This window comes from Xyrauchen texanus, chromosome 9, assembly GCF_025860055.1.
Source record: "Xyrauchen texanus isolate HMW12.3.18 chromosome 9, RBS_HiC_50CHRs, whole genome shotgun sequence".
NCBI classification, from domain to species: Eukaryota; Metazoa; Chordata; class Actinopteri; order Cypriniformes; family Catostomidae; genus Xyrauchen; species Xyrauchen texanus.
Genome location: NC_068284.1, coordinates 41,274,826 through 41,291,981, shown reverse-complemented (window position 1 = coordinate 41,291,981; position 17,156 = coordinate 41,274,826). Strand labels below are relative to the sequence as shown.

Below are 17,156 nucleotides of genomic sequence, written 5' to 3'. Positions count from 1 at the left end.
TTATGGGTAAGGTGATAAACTTTTCTTAAAGGAATAGTTCACCCAAAAATAAACATTCTCTCATTATTCACTTACACTGATGCCATCTCAGATGTGTATGACTGTCTTCCTTCAGCAGAACACAAATGAAGATTTTTAGAAGCTCTGTCAGGTCCTTATAATGGAAGTACACTTTGACGATCCAAAAATGCTTCCTGCCACCAGCTGACGCAAAGCATGATGTAAGCGCATCGGGAAGTTCACGCGAGAATTCGGAAGCGACGCTTATTTACAACAGAAGAACGAATGTCACGCGAGAGTTCGGCCATTTCAATCATTTTCAGAGCCTTGGATGGAAGGGCTGATTAATTTCTGTTGTAGTGAAGAAAGGCAGTCATTACTGTACTTCATTCCCAAAGTAAATATATATTTTTTAAAAATACGTTTTAGGAAAACGACTTCTTTGGGAAGAAGAGAATTCATGCTAAATTAGGCAACTTGGCAAGCATCCTTTAGAAAAGTACAGTGAGAGAAGTACATAATCCAAAAAGACAATGAGGATTTAAAAAAGGCCAAAGTGAAGAGTTTTACTTCAACTTTTCAGCTGAATCACTTTAAAAAAAATAAAAATAAAATAAAAGTAAATAAATAATAATAATAATAATGCTCTGCAAGCAGTTTGCAATGCAATTCATTGCTCTGTGTATGTATTTTTAAGCTAAAGAATAAAACAATTATTATAATGCAGGTGGCCCAGAATAAACTCTCTGCCGCAGTGAATCTGTTACTGAGATTTATTCGCGTCTGAGACTATTTAAGATAATAATAATAAAATGATACACAAGCAAAGACTGAGAGTGCTCGAGTGCATCACTACACGAGCGCTCCTCCTTCGGAGGAATTAAAATGATATATGCATGCTGTTTCACACTGAGACTTGCGGGTCACAATGATGAGTTGCTTGGAAATGGAACCAAGCAACACTTTCTAGTAAAAAAACGAGTTTGTATAAAAGAATGCTTAAGCTTTAAGTTTTAAAAGTGTGTGCGTGTGCTTGTGTTTGTGTGTGAGCACACACAGCAATCTTGTAAGCCTCGCAGCATCACAGTAATAGCTTGAGTTTATCATTCATATGAAAAACAAAAAACAAAACTGGACTAAACTTTTCATGAATAAAGAAATACAGAGAGAGAGAGAGAGAGAGAGAGAGAGAGAGAGAGAGAGTAATTTACCATTTACAGTGGCATATTTAGATATATAACAGAGATACTTAAAATCTTAAATCTCACACCATATTGTTTATATTTGGAAAATAAAATGCTTAAAAAATATTGGTGCTACTGTAAAAGAACAAAATGTATATGTAAATTGTAAACCCCTGAAACCAATCACTGCTCCTGTTACCATGATTACTATTTTTCTTTGTAGATCTGTGCAATATTATGTTCTTTTTGAATGTTATAATATTTTATTTTATGAAAAAGACTTTTATATTTTAATAACATAATTCGTTATATATTAGTATACTATATATTCATATTTATAACAATACAATTGTATCATTAAATGCTTCATTACACAATGGTATTTTATATTACATTTATTTAAATAATTTTTTATTTTAATAAATATTAAAATAAATAAATTAGAATATTATTATAATAATAATACATAAACACCAATTTTTTTTTATATAAAATATTTGATTATTTCTTAGTGTATAATGTTATTACTAATATTTATATTTCATTATCTTTTTATCACTTGCACACAATTCTTCTGTCACTGTTTTTTTTGTTATCTGTGCTAATGATTTGGCAATATTATGTGTAAAATAATCATAAACAAAAAATAAACATGTTACAGTACATGCACAGTTATAACAGAGCTACAGCAGGATTTTGTATAGTCCAGCTACAGTTTTCATCTGTCTGTTCCAGTATATGTGATACAAGACACAGTGCGCAATCGAATATTTAAAGGATGGACATTAAATGATGTGGGGTTTAGTACACATCGGGTCACAGTTGTCTTTCAAAACATATGCAAAATTAAGGGGTATACAGAGAGAGAGAGAGAGAGAGAGAGAGGTAGTTAGACACAGAGAGAAGGTGACGGAGTGAGATAAATAAGTAGACAGTCTTGTCAGTATTATTTATTTGTAATGCTGTCGTAATGATCTGAGATGTAGCAGATTTGAAGGCGTAGAGCAGTACTGTTCCGCTCTGAGAGGGGAGGGTAGTACATGTCTGTATTGACCTATATAGTGTGATCTATTTCACACAAGATCCAACTGGTCTCTTGTGCGAAAGAAAGTATCTGTACTGAATGTCTTTGTGTTCTTTTATTGATGGATTTAAAGGGATAGTTTACCCACAAAATAAAATAATTTAATTTTAAAAAAAATGTACTCACCCTCTTGTTGTTCCAAACCCATATGACTTTCTTTGTACCGTGGAACACAAAAAATGTAAACAGAATTTCAGCTTCAGTCATCATAAAAAAAGATGCAATGAAAGCATGTCCTTTTGTGTTCCATGTAAGAAAGAAAACCACACAAGTTTAGGAACAACATAAGTTTGAGTTAATGATGACAGTATTCTTATTTTGGGGTGAACTATTCCAAATATGCAATCTACACAGTAAAATAAACACATTCCATAAATTGTTTATTAACTATTTAAATACATTCAATGATTGTGTTTCGTAGTGAATGGATAACGTATTGAGCTAACACAACAAACTTTACTGTAAGAGATATCACCCTTACAAAAAAGGACTGTGGCTGTACCATGGTGCAGTGATGGCATCAGATGGTTATATTATGGTACTTTGATACATACCATGGTGCAGTTTGATTATCAAGTTAATGTGCCATGGAGTTCTAAGGCATTTCAAAGAACATCTTTACATACATTTATGCATTGTATACATTTTCCCAAAGTGACTTGCAGTGCATTCAGGTATGCATTTCATTATTAAGTGTGTTCACTAGGAATCAAACCCATGACATTGGCTTTGCTAGTACATGCTCTACTAGTTGAAAAAATACCACTGTATTACCATGGTGCATGTACAAACATATGTTTTTTCCATGGTACCTGTACTATGTCCAAAAAACATGCCTTACTGAAAGAACAGCTTAAACTGGCCTAAGTCGGTTTGCTGGTTTTAGCTGGTTTAAACTAGCGTTTATGTACAGTAAGTACAGACCTTTTCAGAAACCTTGTAATTAAATGTCTGCCTCATAATATATATTCATATAGTTCGTACGTATACATATATTAGTGATGATGATGTTCATGACAAAGATGATGCATTTAACTCACTGGTGCAGGGCATGTCCGGCTGCTCTCCATCTGCTCTGTAGTAGCCGTTCCTGCAGACGCAGATGGTGGCTGCTTCTGATGTTGACCTGCTGTTTGGTGGACACTGGAGACACATACCCGTCCCTTGACTAGACTTAAACGTCCCTGGAGGACAAGCTAGAGAGAGGAATGTGCAGAGAGAGAGAGAGAGAGAGAGAGAGAGAGGTTAGATCACTCAAAGCACACATTTCTCATCTGTTCTTTGCGGTTTATCAGAAAGGGCAGACATTTCTGTATCCAGCGATTGCACAGTTGAAAATTCTTACTTATAAAAAAAGAAAATACCGACAGACAGAAAGGTTATACAGTTGATATCACTACACACCCACACAGCTAAAAACAGTCAGTCATTCTCAACTCAGATGGACATGAGACAAAAAAATTATAATAAATTATTTATCTAAGAGACTATTAAAAGTCAGTGATATATTTCAAGTAGGAGGGATATTTTTTGCGTGGTATTATAAAATAAACCCCTTTAATCATTTACATGTTACATGCATGCATTTGGAAGGCACTATTATCCAAAGCAAGTTGCTGTACACATGTTCTGTCAGTTTGTGTGTTCCCTGGGAATGGAACCTATGACCTTTGCATTGCTAGTGCCTTGCTCTACAATTTGAGGAAGCAAAAAACACAACATATGGTGGTGAAAAGTCATGCTAGTTTCTTCAGCAGAGTTGGGCTGCTATTCTATCAGGGATTCTGAAGCAAATTTAAACCACGGCAGAAAAAAGGTGAATACATTTTGCCAACTTTCCCAGTCTTTGTTTATCCTTCTAAAGACCCAAAGGGATGTCTGTACTGTTTTATCATTAATTCAGCTATAAGAGTGAATGATTTCTGCTGTTTCATCCACAAGGCTACAGAGATAATTAGCATGTGTGTGATGCTGTGTGTTTGTGTGTGTGTGTGTGTGTGTGTGTGTGTGTGTGTGTGTGTGTGTGTGTGTGTGTGTGTGTGTGTGTGTGTGTGTGCATGTTAATGTGATTTACGAGAAAAAATTTTTTGTTACAAACTGGTAATTACAAGGTTATTATGCTATAAATGTGATTTATGAGGACATTTCTTGTGTACCCATAATTTAAATCACTTAAAAATCATACTAAACAATGTTTTATTGAACATGTAAAAATGTAGAAAGTTTTCTGCAAGGGTTAGGTTAAGGGGATAGAATCTATAGTTTGTACAGTATAAAAGTCATTATGTCTATGGAAAGTCCTCATAATGATAGGTAGACCAACATGTGTGTGTATGTGTGGGTGTGTGTGTGTGTGTATTGTGATTAAATAATGACACACAGTATACTGCTAATGACACAGAAGGGAGAAGAGAGTGAGAAAGCGAAAAGAGAGGAAAAAAATCTTAAAAGGTGTCATGTTTTACACTTATAGCATTTTATTTTTTGCTTTAAAGTCCACTTACATTTTTGTGGTTTATTGCACAAGAAATACCCACAATGTCCAATCTCTTACCTGAGAATAAATCGGGTTGTTTCTTCAACTGCCCCTTTAAGGCATCTGTAACATGTTTAAATGTTGTTAATTGTTATATTCTACCTGTTAAAGGAAAATTGTTGTGCTCTGCATTTAAATGGCTTGTCTTGCATTGAGAGCTGTGCCCGAATGTTTCCTGTATGTATGTATGAGGATGCCCCACTCAGGGTGTGCAAGGTGACTGGGCAGAAGGGGTTCACCGCTGTTTCAAATGTGGTTTTTCAAACAGTTACAGAGTGCACTGAAAAAATGACTAGTAAGATGTATTTAATTTTTACCCACAGTTTTGTTAAGTAAAACTTAATGGTATAAAATTAACTAATATATATTTAACTTCAAAGATAATATTTTGATCAATAACGGGTTATTGATCAAAACGGGTTATTGTGCAAGGCTGCACAAAACAAGAAGTTACCAAATGTAACAGCAAAATTAACAATACAAATTATGTCAATAAACTTGCAAACAGTGAAAATATGCAAGCTTATTAATTATTCAAGCCTAGTGCATGCTGGGAACACCAGCTTCGAAAAGTTAAGTAAAATGTATACTATGCATTTTAATAATAATATTGATGAGTGAAATGTATCTAATTAGCTAATTAATTTAACATGGCGTCTTATGCAACTATCCTGTTATATGCACCTAAAAGGACTAAAGCACAGATAATGTCTATATGCTCTCCAGTGAGCTATGTTTAATGTAAGTACAAGATCAATGTAATCTGTCCTTTAATATCTTGATTAGCTGGCATTACTCCAGTGACAGACTTCAGTTTGGGCAGAAATGGACCAGGTTCAACCTGCTCATGTTTACCTCTGTTATTTGCATACCATCCATATGCACCATGCTCATAAATATTCATTAGGAGTCAAACACAAGCTATATGGGGAAGTTAAGATGTGTGTGTGTGTGTGTGTGTGTGTGTGTGTGTGTGTGTGTGTGTGTATGTGTGAGCGTGTATTTATCACTTTGTGGGGACCAAATGTCCCCATAAGGTTAGTAAAACCCGAAATTTTTGACCTTGTGGGGACATTTTGTCGGTCCCCATGAGGAAAACAGCTTATAAATCATACTAAATTATGTTTTTTGAAAATATAAAAATGCAGAATGTTTTCTGTGAGGGTTAGGTTTAGGGGATAGAATCTAAAGTTTGTACAGTATAAAAACCATTATGTCTATGGAAAGTCCCCATAAAACATGGAAACACAACATGTGTGTGTGTGTGTGTGTGTGTGTGTGTGTGTGTGTGTGATTATAGCACTTATCAATTTACATATAAAGATGGATGGATAAAGGAATGACATAAATTAATAAATGGAGTGAGATGGAAAATGTGTAGCATGAGGGAGGAAGTAAGGGAGTGTCTCTCTTTCCGTTAATGAGAGAGGACAGAATAATTCATCCCTCTTTCTGTCCATATGAAGGAGTGTGACCTGCGCCGGGTATGAAATCAACCCTCTGTTTATTAATATCCACCGGCTAAAAAATTTTATAAAATAATAACACTAATATTAATTAGATGCTCTATAGCTCATTAAAAGTTTAGACGGTTGGCTTCACTTTATTAGACAGTTCTTTTTTTATCTATCCATCTAGTCACTGATGGTTTTACTAATTTAGTTATTTAATAAATAAGGAGAGAAGAGTCGGGAAGTGGAGACAGGACTGGAACAGACAAGACGAGAAGAGAGTAGAAGAGAAAATACGAGGAGAAAAGATGAGAAGATGAGACAAGAGACAAGTAGACAAAATAGACATGAAGAGACAAGTAGATAAAGAAAAGAGACAAGAAAAGAATATATGAAAAAGGAGAAGACAAAAGACAAAAACAGTCAAGAAGAGAAGAGATTAAAAGAAATGAAAATAGAGGAACAGAGAAAAGATGAGATGAGATGAGAAGAGAAATTAGACAAGGTGAGGCGAGACAAGATGAGAAGGGAAAAGACAATAAAAGAAGACAATAAAGAGAAGAGCAGACGCTCTTCGAGACGAGACAAGAAGTGGCGAAACTTAAAGAGACAAGAAGAGGAGAGGAAAGCCATGGAGAGGTGAAACGAGATGAGACAAGATGAGAGGGGAATAGAACAGAAAAGACCAGATGAGAAGAGACAAGATGAGACAAGACAAGAGACGAGTAGATAGAGAAGAAAATAGAAGACATGAGAAGAGATGAGATGAGGTAAGGGAAATGTGGCTACGACAAGATGAGATAAGAGATGAGTAGATAAAGAAGAAAAGAGACAACAAGAGAAGAGCTGAGAAAAAAGACGACAAAAAGAGACAAGAGGAAAAGAAATGAGACAAAAAGAAAAGAGACGATAAGAAAAGAGCAGAAAAGATCAGAGAAGAAAAGAGATGAGATGAGAAGATAAGAGAAGGTAAGAAAAGGCAAGGCAAGATGAGAAGAGATGAGAAAAGAAGAGACAAGGCAAGAAGATAAGAGCAGACACGAGAAGAGAAGAGAAGAGAAGAGAAGAGGAGAGGAGAGGAGGGGAGGGGAGGGGAGGGGAGGGGAGGAGAAGAGAAGAGAAGAGAAGAGAAGAGAAGAGAAGAGAAGAGAAGAGAAGAGAAGAGAAGAGAAGAGAAGAGAAGAGACTATAAATATCAGAGTAACATTTGGTGCACAGCCCCCCAGAACACACACACACACACACACACACACACAACAGAATGTGTGAAGGTGTGGGTGTTTCACAGACATCTTCTGACCCAGCCCATATGACACTAACTCACAGTGCCTTCAGCCACCACACACACACACACACACACAGTATCAGGTCCAAAATCTCCAAAAGTGCTGCTTGTCACCATGACAACAGGCACAACAGCCATGACCCTTGATACCTGTGGCCCATCCACACTCACCAAAACAACAGACAGGACTTAAATTGTGCATAACAGACTGCCATGATATAATACACGCATGGGCTGTTACAGAGGTCTTTTTGCTACTTTTAAAAGGAACTTTCTTCATTCAGTACAACTCTCGTGACAGCATCTGTGACATGCTGTCTATTACAACAGAAAATATTTTCCACTCGCCCCTCAGTTTATATAAAAAAATAAGAACATCCAAAATTGGTTTAAAGTAACGCATTTACGATGGACATGTTGAACAGATGAGTAAAATATTAAGCTTGAACTATTATTAAAGCATTTACACTCCTAGAGTCATAGTGTAGTATAGTCAGTAATGTCCTGACCATACTTTGTGATCAGTTGAATGCGACTTTGGTGAATAAAAGTACCAATTTATTTCCATAAGTGCAAAATCTGTACATTATTCCAAACTTTTGGCCGCCAGTGTATATGAAGTAAAATGTTTTATTATTTGATTTGTAAAGTCATCAATTTAAGGTAAGACTACTTTGCTAGGTGGATAAATATATATATATATATATATATATATATATATATATATATATATATATATATATATATATATATATGTATTTACACAGTTGTAAAGAAGCATTCGCTATTCCTTGTAGGTCAGTGTGTTTACTGACCCGTCAAACTTGCAGACCCTCAAACTTTGAAAGTGGACCAACAGCTGCTGTAAAATTGCCTGCAGTTCAAAGAGATGCCCTTAGGGTGACCATTCAAACTCCATGAAACACTCTCTCTCTCTCACACACACACACACACACACACAGCAGTTTGTTTTTGTGATGGTCGAAGAGTATCTCCATTTCTGTAGCTGTAGGCAAGGCCTGACCAGATTGAGGCCAGCAAAACAAAATCGACTGCACCAAACACTTACTACACACCAACTTGAGTTGCACCATCTCAGATAGTTCATGGACCGTTAACAGTTTACATTGAGAAGAGGGCAAACTTGTTTTACCTGACAGTGTGTGTTTACGTGCAGAGTTCTCTAAAACACAAAGCCTATGTTCCAAACCAACAGAAGTAGAATTTGAAGGTGCTGCTGACACAAAGGCTGGTCAGAAAGGTTAAAAAATTAATATTTTTTATATTTTTTTTATATGTTTAATATTAGGGCTGTCGATTTAAAGCGTTAATTTAGTGCGATTAATTTTATAAAAAATAACACGTTAAAAAAATGTACGCAATTAATCGCCATGCCACCGGACCGTAATAAGGAAGATTCCTGAGAAATGAAAATACCACCTGTTTACTCCAGAGGGCAGTACTTTAAATTTTAGCTGTATGGGCAACGCACAGTTTATACAGTGAAGAAAACAACCATCCAGCAGTCAGCACTGCACAAACACTTGATGGGGCGCAAATTCGAACTTTAAGGAATCTCTAAATGTCTTACAAGTATTAAACTATATTTAACTTGACACAGTGACATAAAAATTTTATGTTTATGACGCAACGCACCAGAGACGCTCACAAGCATGTCTGATGCAGTTGTAAATTGACAGGTCCTTAAACAAGCCCTCATAATAAATCTCCAACTTATTGACAAATTCACTTGTGAAATGGATTGCTGTAAACTGTATGCCAATGATTGTATAGAAAAACAATACATTTTATTCTAAAGTGGCTTTTTGTATCGTCTTATCAATGATTAACTCTTCTGCCACAAGAATGTAATGCATTTTAATTATCTGAATATTTTTTATTTATATATATATATATATATATATATATATATATATATATATATATATATATATATATATATATATTTATATATTTTATAATATTTTAATATTTAAAGATAACTATGTATAATTTCATCATTATATATTGAATTATTGTTATATGAGGGGATTGCTCAGCAAATATTTGTTTACGCAATTAAATGTGATTAATCACGATTAATTAATCGTGACATCATGTAATTAATTTGATTAAAAAAAATGTAATCAATTGACAGCTTTATTTAATATATAACATTGTATAATCCCAAGCATACATTTAAATACCATAATGTATTGCAATAAACTCACTGAAAAAAAATATTTCCAAAATGGTAGATGAAGCAAGATTAATGTTAATTATAAATATACTTCAAATTAATTTAATACCAAAAAGTGTCATTTAAAAATATTCTGTTTCTCCCAGTATAGTATGTATCTTTATGCTTACAGCACCTTATACAACACACATTGTTTCAAAGCAGCTTTACAGGAAATCATGCATTAACAAATACAAAAAAATAAAACTGTGATATCTATAATGTCTTACAGTGATCATTGTGTAGTTTGATTAAATATGATTGTAAAATGTGTATAGAAATTAAATAATTAAATAATAATTGAATTTAGAACCCATGTGAGCAAGCTGAACGTGACTGTGGCAAGGAACACAAAACTCTATAAGATTTTGGTTAATGGAGAAAAATAACATTGGAAGAAACTGGCTAAACAACATGAATATAATGCCAATATTAGTTATTTGTGAGCAGTGCAAGTCATGGTTTTAAATGTGTAAATTAAGTTAGTGATAAGGTCCATATAATATTTTTTATGAACTTTAAGATTAATGACTAATGTCTTTGAAGTTCATCCTGGATTAACTGCAGAAGTTTACATAGATGCATTGTTTATTGTTAGTTGGCTGATGAAGGCTTTTGTTGGCAATTAAATGATAATCTATGTATTCCATTTCATAAGTGTCCAATCCAATCATTAGTACCTCTGTTTTATTGAAATTGAGTAGAAGGAAATTTCTGGTCATCCAATCTTTGATTTAATTGATATACTCTTTTGAGAATTGTGAATTGGTGTTGGATTTAGAAGAAATATAAAGTTGGGTTTTGTCGGCATAATAGTGGAAACTTATTCCATGATTCCTGATAATATCTCCCAGGGATATCATTTATAAGGAGAAAAGCAGAGGTCCTAAAACTGATCCCTGCGGCACTTCATACTTAACTTTTGCTTGATTTGACAATTTTTAATTTACAAATACAAAGTGTTCTGATAAATAGGACCTAAACCATACTAATGCAAGTCCACTAATGCCAACATAATTATCTAGCCTATTCAAGAAAATGTTGTGATCTATCTTGTTGAAGGCAGCACTGAGATCTAAAAGCACTTGAAGAGAAATGCAGCCGTGAACAGATGACAAGAGCAAGTCATTTGTAACTTTGATAAGTGCAGTTTCTGTACTGTAATGGGGCCTTCAGTTTCTGACTGAAATTGTTCATATATACCATTTCTCTGTAGAAATGAACATAGTTGGGAGGACACCACATTTTCTAGTATTTTCAACATAAATAGGCCTGTAATTACCCAATTCTCTAGGATCAAGCTGTGGCTTCTTAATGCGCGGTTTGACTACTGTCATTTTAAACTATAACAGCAATTGAAGTTGCATTGTGAGCAAAATTATGAGACACTGTTTTCTGAGGTGCTGTGACATTTTATTGCATAGTTCCAATTTTATTCCTGTTTATTTAAATGTATCAATAAAAATAAATAATGAAGTCATTACTATTGTGCTGCGATGGAATATCTGGTTCAGTTGATGCTTTATTCCTAACCAATTTAGCCGCAGTACGGAATAAACACCTTTGATTGTTGTGGTTCTCTTACGAGAGGTTCTCTCGTATTGCGTAAGCTAGCTTACGCTACGGGAAAGATTAATCTTTTCTGAGATATTGAAGCCAAAAAATTATCCTTAATTTTGTATCCATTGTCAACGCAGTGCAGCAGCTGCATACCTTGAGCATGCTAGCTAGCTAGCTAGCTAGCGCTTTCACCCTCCCCGCCCCCCCGGGACGCGCAGTTGCCGCCGAGCGGCCGCACTGTTGCCATCTCGGATGACGAGGCAGAGGATAAGGGCTGCTGTTCCATCATGGCTTCGGACAGCGAGGAGTGGTCAGGCTCCCAAGCCTCCTCCTCGGCCCAGGAATCCAGCGGGACCCGCGCCGGAGTTGAGGAAGAACTAACGCGCCTCCTCACACAGGCCGTCGACCGCCTCGGGCTCGAGTGGTCACCGCCCTCTGAGCAGGCTCCCTACAGACTCGACGGCTGCTTTCTTCAGAGCCGTCGCCGCTCGGTGCCCGTGGCCCGGGCCGCTCCCTTCCTGCGGAACTCCACGCCGAGCTCTCTAAATCGTGGAGCAGCGCCTCTCTCGGCCAGGAACCGATCCCATGTCTCCACCTCTCTCGCTTCGGTGGACGGCGCCACCGCGAGGGGCTACTATTCCATCCCCCCGGTCGAGGATTCGGTAGCAGCACACCTTTGCCTGCACTCCGCGACATGGTGGTCTAAGCCAGTGCTCCCGTCTAAGGCCTGCAGAACTACTTCCGCCTGTGTTGGCCGCGCCTATGCCGCCGCCGGCCAAGCCGCATCTGCTCTGCATTCCATGGCCGTTTTACAGATCCTCCAAGCGGACCTCCTTCGAGAGTGGGATGAGAAAGGCAGGCACCCAGAGGCTGTTTCAGATCTAAGGAGCGCGATGGATCTCTCCCTTCACGCCACCAAAGCTGCAGCTCAAGCCCTAGGGAAGTGCATGGCCGCACTGACTGTGACCGAGAGACAACTATGGCTAACACCGCTCTCTCCGTCCGGTCTCTTCGGTTCCGCGGTGAGTGACATTGCTGACCGTTTCGCGGAAGTCCAGAAAGCCACCCAAGCCATGAATCTCTTCCTGCCTCGTCGCGCTAGCTCCTCTGCAGGCCGCCCACGTGACCAGCCTCCTGCACGAGCCTCTTCACAGCGCCCAGCTCAGCGAAGCCAGACTTCTCAGCGTCGACAGGGCGGCCGCCCTAGAACGTGCTCAGACAGCCGCCGCAGACCGCCGTGTTAAGCACAATGAAACAGGGCTATTTGCTACAGTTCGATCGCCGCCCTCCCCGCTTCAGAGCGCGGCTCGAAACTACTGTGAACACAGAAGCAGCCTGCATGCTTCGTTCAGAAATAGCAAACCTTCTGTGCAAAAGGGCCATAGAGAGAGTGCCACCTTCTCTGAGCGAGTCGGGGTTTAACAGCCGTTATTTTCTTGTCCCCAAGAAAGACGGCGGCCTCAGACCAATATTAGATCTCAGGGTTTTGAACAAGGTGCTCGCAAAAAGACCGTTCAAAATGCTTACAATCAGGAAACTCCTCGCGCATATGCGCCAGGGGACTGGTTTATTTCTCTCGATCTGAAAGATGCCTACATTCAGATTCAGATAAATCCCGTCACAGGCCATTCTTGAGATTACGCCGGCGGCCAGGTTTATCAATACACCGTCCTTCCGTTCGGCCTGTCTTTAGCACCCGTACTTTCACGAAGTGCATGGATGCGGCGCTTCGCACCCCTGCGGAGTCAGGGCTTGCGAATTCTGAACTATTTGGACGATTGGCTGATTTTGGCACAGTCACATACGGAGCTTCTGTCTCACAGGACAGTTCTCCTCAGTCATCTGAACAGTTTGGGTCTTGCAGTCAATTGGACCAAGAGCTCACTACAGCCCAGTCAGGCAATTTCCTTCCTTGGAATAGAACTAGACTCCATGGCGATGACGGCTCGCTTATCTACACAGCGTGTGCGCCATGTTCAGCGACTAGCCGTGTCCTTTCAGATGAACAGCCTCACGCCTCTGAAAAAATTTCAGAGAATGCTAGGTTACATGGCCTCAGCCGCAGCAGTACTTCAGCTGGGTTTACTGTGCATGCGCCCGCTTCAGCATTGGCTAAACACCCGCGTGTCTCGCCGGGCTTGGGCCATGGGCCGCCAGCCGATCAGAGTGACTCAGACCTGTATCTCAGCTCTGCAGCCCTGGGCAGTGGCCGAATGGTATCAGCGGGGAGTGACGATGGGAGCTGCATCTCGCCGAAAAGTCATCTCGACAGGCAGCGTCCAACACGGGTTGGAGCGCGGTCTCGCGAGAGCTCTCCGGTTTTTGGCCTATGGTCAGTTCAGGAAAAGCTCCTTCACATGAATTGTCTGGAAATGATAGCGGTCGAGTACACGCGCATGCGCTTCCTCCCGGTCATTCAGGGTCACCACGTCCTGGTCCGTTCGGACAACAGATCTGTGGTATCCTATCTAAACCGTCAGGGCGGTGTCAGATCCAGGAACCTCTTCCATCTGACAAAACGCATACTGAGTTGGTCCCAGTGCCACCTGCGCTCGTTGAGGCGGCGCTGCGTGCCAGGCCACCTAAACGACAGCCCAGACTGTCCAGAGACAATATTTCCCCAGGGGAATGGTCCCTGCACGCTCAAACAGTCCAGAAGTTATGGAGCATATTCGGCAGAGCAGAGATAGACCTCTTTGTGTCAGAAGAGAACTCTCACTGCCCAGTATTTTTCTCAAAAAGCTAGGACGCGCTGGCCCAGGAATGGCCCAACCGCCCGCTCTACGCCTTCCCTCCCGTCTCGCTATTGCCACAGGTAATGCAGAGGATCAGGGAAACGCGTCACTCGGTGCTCCTTATAGCCCCGCGCTGGGAGAATCAGACATGGTTTGCCCCGTGGCCCATTCCAGTGACAGCAGATCTCCTCTCTCAAGCTCGCGGCACGATCTGGCATCCCCACCCAGAGGCTGGGCGCTGCACGCGTGGGTGATCAGCGACTACCCGTCGCTTTGCCAGAAGGAGTAATAAACACTATCATACACGCTAGAGCCCCTTCCACGAGAAGACTCTATGCGTCCAAATGGTCTGTGTTTTCAAAATGGTGCACCGACAGAGACCTGGACCCACGGACATGTGGGGTGTCATCGCTGCTCGTGTTTTTACAAGAGCTGCTGGATAAGGGCAGATCCCCATCCACGCTCAAAGTGTATGCGTGGCGGCCGTTGCGGCGTTAGCTGAACCCCTGCACGGCCAGTCACAGGGAAAAAACTAGCTGGTCATCCGGCTTCCTCAGGGGAGCTAGAAGGATGAACCCCGCGCCTCCATCGGTTCCTATCTGGGATCTTTCCGTAGTTCTCGAAGCTATGAAAGCCCCCTTTCGAACCGCTTCAATCCGTGGATTTGAAATACCTTTCACTCAAAACCGTTTTCTAACTGCCCTGTCATCAGTTAAATGTGTGGGAGACCTTCACGCGCTGTCTGTCAGCGCTGCGTGTCTTGAGTTTGGACCAAGTGACTCCAAGGTCATTTTAAAGCCTAGACACGGCTATGTTCCCAAGGTGATCGGTACTCCTTTCAGAGCACAAATCATTTCCCTATCGGCGCTGCCAGCATCCGATAGCGAATGCGACGCCAATCTCCTTTGCCCAGTCAGAGCACTGAGATTGTATACTGCGCGCTCCGCCTCTTTCAGACGCTCTGAGCAGCTTTTCGTTTCGTTCGGAGGGAGCACCAAAGGTTTTGCCGCCTCGAAACAGACACTGTCTAGATGGATAGTGGACGCTATTGCTGCCGCGTACACGTCAAAAGACCTACCATGCCCGTTAGGCATTAGGGCTCACTCCACTAGAGGCATGGCCTCCTCGTGGGCATGGTCCAGCGGGATTTCCATTCACGACATATGTGTGGCAGCGGGCTGGGCTTGTCAGATTTTACAATCTGGAAGTGCCCGCCCTGCAGGCAAAACTACTAGCGGTTTAATACGCTACAGCTCCCCTGGTGAGCTGCACTGACGGGACACATTCCACACAGACCGGCACCGCTGCTCTGTCTTTCCCTTCCCACTATGTGCTTATGTATTACACACACACTGGCCTGCACTCTTGCCAGCCAAATATTATTCCTCCACTCACAAGGGCTCCCCCGGGTCCCCCCACCCCCGGGGCTCATGCAGTGGATGCTTGGCGCGCACGGTGTTGACAATGGGTTCCCATGGCGTAAGCTAGCTTGCATATACTGAGAGAACCTCTCGTAAAAGAAAGAATCGGTTACCTAACGTAACCTCGGTTCTCTCTAGATGAGGGAGCGAGTATTGCGTAGCCGGCCGTGCTTCAGCGCCACGGCGATTTTCAGCTTCATTCAATGAAAACCAGGGTTCCAGCCTACTGAACTTACGGCTTATATGCACTCTAGCCACGCGCATTCTGGCGGGCTTTGATACAGTGACGGCGCGGCGCTGTCATTGGACACGAATTCACTCAAGTTCGTCTATAGGCTGCAGCAGTTGCCGCAGAGCAACCAATGAGCTCGCTAGCTAGCCCGCTCAAGGTATGCAGCTGCTGCACTGCGTTGACAATGGATACAAAATTAAGGATAATTTTTTGGCTTCAATATCTCAGAAAAGATTAATCTTTCCCGTAGCGTAAGCTAGCTTACGCAATACTCGTTCCCTCATCTAGAGAGAACCGAGGTTACGTTAGGTAACCGATTCGTTATTTTCTATGAATTTGCAAAATGTTGACCTGGCAGCATTTAGTGGCTGTCTGTAGCTACAGACACTATCATTCCATGCACTGTGAACTACCTCTTATTTTGTATTCTTCCACTTACACTCCATTTTCAGAGCTGCTCTCTTGAGAGCATGAATGTGATCATTGTATCACGGTACAAGGCATATTTCTTGAATGTTATTTAATCGAAGGGGAGCGACACTATCAAGAGTGCTAGAGAAGACTGTTTTTATCATTTCTGTTATTTCATCAAGTTCATCTAGACTTTTTGGTTTACAGAGTATATGAGACAATTCTGGAAGATTATTATTGAAGCTATCTTTAGTGGTCAAAAATAGTTCTACCTGAATGATAGTGTGGTGTAGATTGAGTAACATTAGCTGATCGCAACAAACGAGAGACAAGGTAATAATCTGAGATGTCATCACTAGAGCCCGACCGATATGGGATTTTTGAGACCGAAACCGCACATTTTTTAGACCGAAACCGATTTTAGGGGGGGGGAGAATTCGCCGATTACCGATATGGTGGTCAATATAGCTCATTTTTTTACCTAGAATGAAAACACACCTTTTCTATGTGGATTGTGCACCGATTTTGATGACATGACTATGCAAAGGTACTCAGAAGGCTACTTTCTTAAACAAATAATTTTATCAAAGTATATTTGACATTAATATTATACATTGTCAAAAAATTATATAAAAGAAAATTAAGAAAATAAAGAATACAATAAAATACAAAAAATATCTTAATAAACATAAGTACAGTATGTTTAGTATTAGTCGATTGCTGACCATTTAAATAAATAATAAATAAAATAAAAATCAGTACTGTATGTTTAGTATCAGTCAATAGCTGACCACTAAAATAAAGAATAAATTCAAATTAAATAAATAGCTAAATTAACATCAGTACTGTATGTTTAGTATCAGTCAATTGCTGATCATTTAAATAAAGAAATACGATAAATAGCTAAAATAAAAATCAGTACTGTATGTTTAGTATCAGTCAATGGCTGACCAATTAAAATAAAGTATAAATTCAAATAAAATAAATAGCTAAATGAACACCACTGGCTGGTAGCACC

At 40.0% G+C, this 17,156-nt stretch overlaps 1 protein-coding gene across 1 annotated transcript in view; it reads right to left on the bottom strand.

Annotated features, from left to right (window-relative positions):
* Window positions 1-17,156, bottom strand: part of LOC127648586 (ephrin type-B receptor 1-B) — a 348,045-nt gene that overhangs the window by 117,710 nt on the left and 213,179 nt on the right. The window contains exon 4 of the mRNA XM_052133235.1: window positions 3,309-3,464. Coding sequence (XP_051989195.1) covers window positions 3,309-3,464 — 156 coding nt within the window. The remainder of the gene's footprint in view (window positions 1-3,308; window positions 3,465-17,156) is intronic.